The sequence below is a fragment of the Akebia trifoliata genome, chromosome 11 (genome assembly GCF_017979445.1).
Source record: "Akebia trifoliata isolate Shusen 1 chromosome 11, ASM1797944v1, whole genome shotgun sequence".
NCBI lineage: Eukaryota > Viridiplantae > Streptophyta > Magnoliopsida > Ranunculales > Lardizabalaceae > Akebia > Akebia trifoliata.
The window spans coordinates 3,756,877-3,767,480 of record NC_141385.1 but is presented as its reverse complement, the minus strand read 5'-3'; the positions used below and the strand labels follow the sequence as shown (position 1 = coordinate 3,767,480).

At 35.1% G+C, this 10,604-nt stretch overlaps 1 protein-coding gene across 2 annotated transcripts; it reads left to right on the top strand.

Moving 5' to 3' along the window:
- The first annotated feature begins 848 nt into the window (after positions 1-848).
- LOC147390416 (putative ubiquitin-conjugating enzyme E2 38) lies at positions 849-8,569 on the top strand. 2 transcript variants are annotated; one of them, XM_086458774.1, is made up of 7 exons: positions 850-1,152; positions 3,335-3,475; positions 4,186-4,725; positions 4,821-4,884; positions 5,796-5,935; positions 6,028-6,342; positions 7,901-8,569. In XM_086458774.1, exons 1-7 carry the CDS (start codon positions 1,105-1,107, stop codon positions 8,180-8,182), a joined length of 1,530 nt encoding a protein of 509 aa, XP_086314900.1. In that variant the 5' UTR covers positions 850-1,104; the 3' UTR covers positions 8,183-8,569. The 2 variants fall into 2 exon arrangements, with proteins under 2 accessions (XP_086314902.1, XP_086314900.1); XM_086458776.1 differs by lacking the exon at positions 3,335-3,475 and having other exon boundaries at positions 849-1,152.
- Positions 8,570-10,604: the final 2,035 nt, after the last annotated feature.

The window sequence follows — 10,604 nt, the reverse complement described above, 5'->3', positions numbered from 1 at the left end:
TAATAAATCTCATAAATATATAGTTTTGTGGGGTTCACTTTATATTTCTTTAATCTCCATTCCTAATTTTACTATATTTCATCTTTTAACCCATTTTATTATTTTTCATCTTTTACTCATTTAACCTTTCCATCAAATTATAATCTTAGGGGACCCGCTTTATATCATTTACACGTCACTTTTACAATTTTAACTGACTTTATTATTTTTCATTTTTTACCCATGTAATCTTTCCATCAAGTTATAATTTTGTGGGACCCACTTTATTTCCTTTACATTTCACTCTTATAATTTTCTATATTTTCTCTTTTACTCCTTTAATTCATTTTATTATTTTTCATCTTTTACCCCTTTCAACTTTGAATTTTTACAATAATACTCTTTTAACTTTATTCTTATGCTTTTACCCTCTTAACTTGAGATATGATGTCTTTGTCGTAGGCACATGCGAACTCTAATATACATGTATAACACATAATATATATATATATAAAATATACCAATGGGCTGGCCGTGTTACGGACTAGTTTAGTCCTACCCTTTTGGGGTCCAAGATAAAAAGCCCTAGCCCTTAATTTTTCACGGACAACGGGTCAATAGGCTCAATTGACAATCCAGTTTTATGATAATAAGATGAAAGAAGGGTATTCAAGTCAGTTTTATTAGTCTATTAGAGTAGATCAAGGTCAGGTGACATGTCAATCATCGTCAGTTTGGATAGAACTCTTTTCCGCGTCCACATCTTGACTTGGTAGTCCAAACGGTTAGGTTTTTTCGTAATAAAATTTCATATTTAGAGGGTATAACCGTATAAGAAGTAAAAATAATATCCCATTGATCTCGCTCGAGAAATAATCAAAGAAAAACCTACTTAAAAGGAGGGAACTTTTTTAGAGAGAGAAAGTTAGTAGAGTCCAGTCCTTACTCCTTAACGCTCCGTTTTCTCTCTCTGCGACTCCAAGCAACTATGCTTCTCTATAAACAGGAAGAAGATTCAAATATAGAAGTTTCCGTCTAGTTTCCGTTTGGTTTTAACTATTTCTGTAAGTCTCCGTTAGTTTTCCTTGTTATTCTTCTCATAACGATCTAGACGTCGTCCAAGTCATGGAGACTGCAAGTTCTTCGAGTTCTAAGAAGCTCAAACACATCCAGGTACTAGAAATTAAAAAAAATAATTAATTTTTTATTTTTATCTTTTGAATTTAACCTAGTTTGATCAGATCTTAAATTTAGAATCATTGATTGATGGATTACCAGTTACTTCGATTTTGTTTCGAAAAATTGGTTTGCATGCTTTGAATTTGATGAATATTAATAAGTTTGGATTAGTGAATTTGTGGGTTTTTTTTGTTGGGTTTATCGATTGGGGTTGTGTAGGTTGCGATAATTTCGAAGGAAATTTTTTGCCCTTTTGTTAGTTGGAGATAGTTTACAATGATTTTACTGGAATTTATGGCGTTTTCTTTCTTTTAGATTACTTCTAGCTTGCAGTTTTGGTATAATCGCATTTGTGTTTTTTGCATTATTTTACGATTTAAGATGTTAAATTTTGTTGATTTTTAGATTAAATTGTTATTTTGGGAAGTTTCTAGGTTGTTTTCCCTTATAAATCTTGTGGATTCGAACTAGGGCACCTTGATTTAGGCTAAGAAATAGTAATTATGGGACATCTCAGTCTCCATAGTGGAGTCAATCTTACAAATATTTAATCTTTAGTGCTCCTTAAAAAAAAAAAAAAAGAAGATTTGAAACCATAAAGCACAAAAGATAAAAAAAAGACCTCCCTTTTCAGGACATTGTCATTTCTATCTCGAGGTTGCTATTCTTCTGGTGTAAGTTATTTTAAGAGATTAAGGGCGTCTTTTTCAAAGATTATTCGGGTATATGAGATTGGGATTGTAAGATCTAAGTCTCTTATCCAGGTTGGGTTATGTGGGTTTTCTTTTGATTGTTTTCTTGTTTCCTTGGTTGGTCTTCTCGGCTGCCTTTAATAAAATTCTTTACTTATAAAAATAAAAAATAATAGATATCTTAGTCACTCAAAGCACCAGGAAGCATATATATGTTGGGGATAATGCGATCAAGAGCCTAAATTTACGTAAGAATTGATATGCTTGTTATTTTGATAGAGTCGATATGCTTGTTTTTTTGTGTGTTAGTGAACAATGCTGACTGATGACTGATGGTCATGGGTTGACCCTAGAGAACCATAAATGCCATTTTTCTTCTTGTTTGCTGATCCAATGGCCTGAATCTCATACTGAGTTGATGTAATAGTTCTGGATTATCACATCATAGATAAACTAGACGGTGGCATGTTTAAACACACATGTATCAAAAGGGCTTATTTGTAATTTAAAATATAGATTGAAGGGTTTTTGAAGATTGCATGGTTAAAGTGATGTTTTTGTAATTTTGAAAACTAGCCGACATGATTATAGGGCCGTGGGTTGCAATTTTCTTGGTTTTTGGCCCTGGCTTTTGGTCAGTAGGTAGGGGCATTTGTGAGATCCAAATCTTGGTGTCGAACCACTTTACTATGCCTTCTCTCATTATAATTGTAAAGATATTCATTATTTTGATGATCATATGACCGTAGATATGTGTTTTTCCTCTCAAACTTTTGGTTAGATTCAAAGCTTTTGCCTGAGGGCAATGCACTATGTTCTTTTCTCTTGAACTATTTGATTTCATATTATTAAGATCATGCATGAGCTTTATTTGTGAGGTTGTGGTATTTGCCTAGTTGAGAGTTGCAAGTTGCACAACATCCAAGTGTAGCTTTACGTCAGAGGAAGTAAATCAGTTGTTCAGTTATGTGATTTCCGGAGGTTCACATGTTACTTTCTCCATTATGAATCATCTGAAGTTCTCTGAGCAACTTCTGTATCTTCGACTCTTCTTTCCGCTACCATGTTTTTTTTTTTTCCACAGAATTTTTTATTGTTATTTGTTCGTAAGTATAGCTAATTTAGTTATTTATCACATGTTACTACCATCTAGATTCTAAATCATATTAAGGTCTTGATGAAATATTTTGTTAATCCTGATTATCTAAAATTTAAAATTAAAAGACTTCTTATTAGGGTCCTGATTAGACTATAATAATGGGGTAATTGCTGCTTTATTTCTGAACTATTTCTTTTTCAAGTAATTGCTTCTTTAACATTGAAGCAGTCCCCTTTGTTTCCTCTCTCTCATTTTATTCTGGCATCTTTTTATCCTGAATTAATATTTGTTTAATGCCTGCTGGTCACTCATAAATCTCCATCTGGTAGAAACCTTATTGACTATATAATAGTGTATTTACTCAATAAGTGATTCTCTTCCTTAGGTTCTTCCCTATAACGTAATGGAAATTGATGGAAACGAAGATCCAGATGAAGTTTTTATCATTGGTGAGAAAGTTAACACGAGTAAAATATCTATGGTGACAAAACTGGTGTATGACATGAATGGGGCGAATCAAGCAAAGGTACATGACCAGAAAGTAGATGAGCTTCAAGTAGCAAATATCTATGACATATTAGAAAATCACATGATTGCTTTGAAAATTTTCAAAAAGGTATAAAATCACTGACAAGATCTTGCAAAGTGTGATTGAAATTTATTGTTTGATGAGCCATTTCTCAAATGCTTCTATTTTCTTTCAAAAATACTGTGATGTCTTCATGAGATTTAGATGTGTATAATTGATGATTTAAATATTTAACGCTTATAATTAGTTTATATTTTCCTAATGAACTTCTGGGAAAAAACTATCCTCAGACTTCTCTTAGCCAGCAAGTTCCCGGGATCAATTCCTATGCTGATTCATTTTCTTGCCTACCACTAATTGTCCCTTTGAAGAGAAGTGCTGATATAGTCTAAGTCATAAACGAAATTCTAAAAAAGAAAAAAAAAAAAAAAAAAGAAGAAAAAAAAAAGAAAAGAAAGAAAGGAAAAAAAGGAAAGAAAAGAAATTCGACCCATAACATCTATGTTCGGCTTTATGTCTGAATGCATCCACAACAACTCGCTTTCTAAATGGTCCCTCTAGAAGAGGGGAATTATAACAAATCCATCTAGTTATTTCGTTCTTTATTTCGACTTGTCTGAATCCTGAGGAAAAGAATTGTGTTTCCACCGAGCTGATAAACATATTATGTAACTAAAAACTATTTGTGTTTTTTTGCTTTGGCTCAGGATCTTATGGTTCCTACTAGTGCAGCAAATCCTCAATTGGTGAATGATGTTCCTCTAGAGGATTTCGAGGCAGAATCTGGGAATTTAGACGTTCTTGAAGACGACTCATGGGATTATGATTATGATGAAGAAGTATATTATGATGATGATTTTTTATACGATGAGACTTTAAATTTGCAAGCCCAATTCGATGATGTGGACCTCCCTCCTGGGGTAGAAGCATCTGTTCCTTGGTTTGATCAGCCTTCCAAAAGTCCAAAGAAGCAAGCTTCTACTAGCAATTCAACGGTTCCGAGCCAATTGAAATCTAGCATGGAAAAGGAAAAGGACGATGTTGAAATTTTGTCGCTTCAGCCTCCCAAAAGTCGGTTGAAGCTGGTCTGTACAAGCAGCTCAACAGCCCCATTTCTACCTAGTTCTAGCCAGGGAAGCGTAAGGGAGGAAGAAGATCAAGTACTAAAGAAGTATAGGGCATTTAAGAGATTTGATACTGTCCAAGATTTTTCGGACCATCACTATTTCCTAGTTAATCCAAAGCAGGTGACTACATTGTTTTAAAAAGTGGATTTAATGTTTTTCTTACTTTACTTCGGATGCATTGGTCACCTGGCCTAGATCTTTCTCATTTATGACAGGCAGCACGGAATTGGACAAAGACAATTCAGCAGGAGTGGAAGATCCTCAAGAAGGATTTGCCTGGTGATTTTTTTTTTTTTTGTGCTGTTATTATTATTACTTGTGGGTGTGTGGGTGGGGGGGATAAACTTTTGTGATCATCTTCTGTGATGGCATTTAAGTTGTGATCTGAACTCCTTTGTTATAAGCTAGAATAGTTATTTGATGAGCACACTATTGCAGATATAACGTGTTACCTAGACATGTGGCATGGGTACCAAGTATCAAGGTTTTGACATGTGTTTGGCATGCCAACTTCCAATGTCTGAATATTAGAATACGGCGTCACTTCCATTCAATAAGTAATAAAATAAAATAAATAAATCAAATGGATATAATCCAACAAATATGTTAGAAATGATACTTACATGAGCACCTATTACGTCCTTAAATAGCATAATGGAAGAACCAAAGAAGAATAAGATGTGCAGATCGTTTGATATGAAACAAAACTACAGGGAAAACTTAGAAAGCTGATTAGAAAACCTATATGACAAAAAGATGAAAAAGTTAAACTATGTCAGTCAGTACCTAACAAATATTATTCGATATCATAAGAAGAGTTTTAAGGATCCAAGAATTTTTTAATAGGTACTTGGGCCTCCTGGTAGATTTTGATAGAGCATTCTGGGCTTCTAGAGCCTTCCAGCTGGGTCCCTCACATTTCCCACATATGTGACGCATGTTCCTAGAGGCATCTAGGCTTGAGGAGTATCCAAGTGCCAACAAGTGTTGGCAAAGCCAAAATTCACGAAGTAGAAGTGCCAAGTTAACACTAATGGTATAACAGGTGCATCTATGTGATATTAGGCATACTATTGTCGATATTATCTTGCTTCTTAGTTAAGCCTTCCATTTTTTTCTTTTTCCCTTGGTGGGCAGATACTATATTTCACTTCTTTGTTTTACTTTTTTTTTTCTTTTGACTTTGACAGATACCATATTTGTTAGAGTTTGTGAAGAGAGGATGGATATTTTAAGGGCTGTCATTATAGGTGCAGAAGGCACTCCCTACCACGATGGTCTCTTCTTTTTTGATGTTCTCTTCCCATCAGACTATCCTAATGTACCACCGGTATGTGTTTCTGTTTGGTGATTTATTTGACCATCCTAATGTCTTTCTTTGTAAACAATAGAGCTGAATGGGTTAAGGGTTTCTGCTGCTAGAAAGTGCACTACCATTCAGGTGGACTTCGGTTGAATCCAAACTTGTACAGCTGTGGGAAGGTCTGCCTCAGCCTTCTAAACACTTGGCCTGGACAAGCTAGTAGTGAGCGGTGGACCCCGGGAATTTCCACCATGCTTCAAGTTTTGCTCTCTATTCAAGCTTTGGTGCTAAATGCAAAGCCCTTCTTTAATGAACCTGGGTTTGAACGCATGGCAGGAGATCAAATGGGTGAAAAGAAGGCCAAGGATTACAATGAGAATGCTTTTGTCCTATCCTGCAAGACAATGCTGTACTCGCTACAGAGACCACCAAAGGCAAGCTTTCTTCAACCATTCCCATGATTATTCTTTTGTGTTTTCCTTTTTAGGAAGGTTGGTTCCAAGGTTTAAAATAACATTCTGAAATGTTCTAAGACGAGACAAATAAAATCGAAACATTCAATGTTTCAGCGTTGATGATTTGTTCCAGTCTTGGTCGATACAAGAATGTCTCAGCTGAGACATTCCAAGATGAAACAAAACTTTAAGCCATTAGTTGGTTCATTGAGATTATAATAGACTCTCTTTTGAGTTAACCAAAAAGCCTTATATTTTTTATGACCCTTCGGAAGTGTTTATGAGAATTCGATCATACAAGGTCATTATCTAAACCATATTGCTCTAGACAGTTGGGAGATGCCATTCCTCTCCCAGGATGTGTTTTTGGCTTTATGCTTTCCATCCAGATAACTCACGTCCTTCCCCCCACCCACCCACACAAAAAAAAAAAAGAAAAAGAAAAAAAGAAGAAAGAGTCGACCAAATCATCGGTATGGGTGATAACAATTAGGGTTGCAACTTGATTCGGTTTGAGGCTAAATTGCTGAGCGAAACAGTAGTTGTTGTGTAGTTCGCCGCCTTATCCGGTTTTCGTAGCCCCACAGGGCACCCCTGGCCTAGCCCCGCACTGCATCCGGGCCTGGAGGCCCGCTTTCTTTCTTTCAGTTTCCATTCTCTCAGGTAAGCTGTCTCTGATGGGGTCCCCCTTTTTAAGAGTCTAGCTCGTGTGGGCCATCTGTTAGAGGTAGTTCAAAGAATGTAGTTTGTATCTCTCTGAAGGTGTCTTTCAAAGTCCGTAATCTATTTTTCGTTCTAGCTCTTCGGCTCTAGGCAAGTTGCTCGTAGAATCAACTAATTTAGTTACGGGAAGCAAGGCAGTTGCCTTCCTAGTTCTAGCAGCTAAGGAGCTTGGCTGGAACCAAACCGACTATGGGTGCTACTTGATTCGGTTTGACTAAATAGGAACTGAACCAACGTAGTCGGTTGCACTAAATAAAAACCAGAACCGAACCAAAATGCTATTGGGACCCAACCAACCCAGATCGACTAGGTTGGTTCAGTTCTATGGGTTGTCAATATTCTATGAATTAGAAGTAACATATTTTTAATGAACAAACAAACAAAACATTTTATACGATAAATCATTAATATATGCATAATAAGTCATTAATTTATCCATAAAAAAGTCATTAATCTATGTCCTAACTCCTAAAGTAACTCATAATAAATTAGTACACAAATACATATACATATTACATAAGTGTTCGATCGGTTCAGTTTTATAAGAGCCTGATCCAGGAACCGAACCAAATTGGTCAGTTCTCCATTTTCTTAACCTGGAACCGAACTGCAACTTGTTCCAAACCGAACCAAGCCACCCCAAATCTATCAGTTTGGTTTGGTTCTCGGTTTGAACCAGACAAAGATAGCAATGTGCATTATAGTAGACACTCTCAAAGAAGTTTAATTCTTTAATATATTTGTAGATCTGACTCTCCCAATCTCTCACTATAGATTTTGGGCTCTAATTCAAATCATTTGATTTTGTCTGCAGAATTTTGAGGATTTTGTTGTGGGGCATTTTCGTGAGCGTGCTCATGCAATTCTAATAGCTTGTAAGGCATATATTGAGGGTGCTCAGGTTGGTTGTCTTGTTGGAGGCATACAGGATGTGGACGAGGGTGAAAAGAGCAGTTCAAAGAACTTTAAGAGGGCGGTTGGTGGAGTTGTTGGGGGTCTTGTGCCATCATTTATCAAAGCTGGAGCAAAGGATTGTGAGCGGTTCATCCCACTTGGAGACATCAACAGAACCGCTCCACTAAAGATTAGGGTTTAAAGGTTCTAACAGCTAGACAAAGCTGATGCCAAGTCATAAAGATTTCAATTTTCAATGGAATGAAGTTGGACCATGGTCAAAGTTTCGTGCCATCTCAGAATTCTGATTTCAACAAAAACCAAGACATTTTCAGTCTTTCTTCTGATCGAAACATTGCTTCAAGACGAGATTTTAAACGTTGGGTTGGACAGGTGCTATGGTATATGGTTATTTATGCAATCCGTTAGTTGCTTATATAATGTGATACTGTAAATAGATGTAGATACCATAGGTGTTAACAGTATCTATATTTAGGAAAAATTCTAGGGTTTCTATGGGATTAAACTAATATTTATATTTTCTATACATGGTAGTTCACCTTTTTAATTTTAATAATGTGTTTGTTGAGTGTCTGGTTTAATTGATTGGAAATTTATAGTTACAACTAATTTCTGATCAAATCAAATAATGTATAAAACAAGGCGATGACAGATGATTTCACAAACAATTATATGCTTTGCTTACCATGTCATACTGTTATGAAGATTAAGGTGTTTTACTAAAATGGGCAAATATTTTGGGCTGGCCCAAACACATTTTTAAAATATTAATTAATAAAAAGTGGCACATGGGCACATATCCATTTTGGTATATATTTATTTTCACCTAAAAGGGTATCTATTGAATGCTCACTTCTGTGATTTTACTTTTATAGTTTTCTTTTGAAGCTCAAATAAAAGATCCATGAAATTCAAAAATGGGGCTTTAATTTTGAATTCTGCAAAGTGACAGTAAATAGATACCCGTTTTGGTATTACACCTTGTCAAAAAAGGATATATATTTGATAAATATTTTAGAAAATGTTTGGCCAATAATTTTGGAAGCATATGTACCTAAGAATTTTAATCATAAAGACTATGTTAAGATTAGATTTCTTAGAATTTGTTTCTTCATATACGTTGTATTACAATGTATCACGTCTCTAATATCATAATCCTTTCTATGTTGAACATATTTGAGCATTAGAACCAAAATCCCCCTACATGTAATTTTTGAAGCTCTGTAAGTTCTAAACAAGAAGAGTATTGCATGTCATGTGGATGGCATAAGCGATCGCAAAGGCCACAGAAGCACTTGAAGTGAGCAACATTGAAACAATCCAGATCACCAAAAAGGTTTTTTTTTTTTTTTTTTTTTTTTTTGTTTTGAAATTTTACTATTGAATCTAAATTTTTTCATAAAATCTAGAAGGCTCTAGTGTTGGATTGGTAATTTGATAATCCATGTGGGCCTAATAACCTTTAGTAAAATTTGATATCTTACTAAATTTGTCATTATAGCCTGATTAAAAGAGTAAAGTTTACTCAAGTAACAAACTTGATAAAGTGACAGTAAATAGATACCCGTTTTGGTATTACACCTTGTCAAAAAAGGATATATATTTGATAAATATTTTAGAAAATGTTTGGCCAATAATTTTGGAAGCATACGTACCTAAGAATTTTGGAAGCATACGTACATTGAAACAATCCAGATCACCAAAATCCCATTTCATTATCTATTAATCTCTCATCACATATATAAACTCAAAAAAAATTAAAAAAAAAAAAAAGGGTTATTAATTACCACGTTGCTAACATGGTGTCAGAGCGAGTGTATCTCAAGGATGAGTCAGGTTAGTATCTCCAAACCTACCTTGCCAATGAGGGGGTGTTAACATAGTCCCACATCTCTTGGGTACTCTTCATTTGTGTAATGTATAAAATGACGGCAACCCTCTCTTTGCAAGCCGGTTTTTAAGGATGAGTTAGGCCCATGGACTTTAACATGTATACCTTCCTATTGCATACACAATAAAGAATACCTATGAGTCGTGCTGGAGTGACCTCAAGATTGGACCTCATATTGCACACCGTAACGTGAAAGTGTATGGGAATCATAGATGCTAAAACTTCAGCATTATTCAATACCTAAACCAAGCTTTGAGTAACCAATTCAAAATAGAAGAAAAGGATTATAATAATTATGATTTAAGGTTTTTATCATATTGGAATGACTTGGAAAATACTGGAATGAAATATTTTATGTTTAGAGTTAATTTCATAGTATCTTGATTGAGACCGTCTCAATTTTTCTCCCAAGCGAGACATTGCCATGAGATGAAATTGATAAATAACAGGAAACTTACTTGAATGTGGGTGAATAATTATATATTGTATCAAATGAATGGGTTCGAAACATTCTTTGTACCATGACTCATCGTCACGACGATGGTTGCAAAAACTGTTGCACCAAGATCTAGAAGCCTTAGTAGAATTGACAAGAGCTTCTTTGTCTTGTCCATGGATTTTAGATGAGTGAAGAGGGTATGGGTATGTGAGGTGAGTTGAAATCTTGAACTAGTGAGGTAGGGGAAGGAAGGGTAGATTGTGTGAGGTGTAA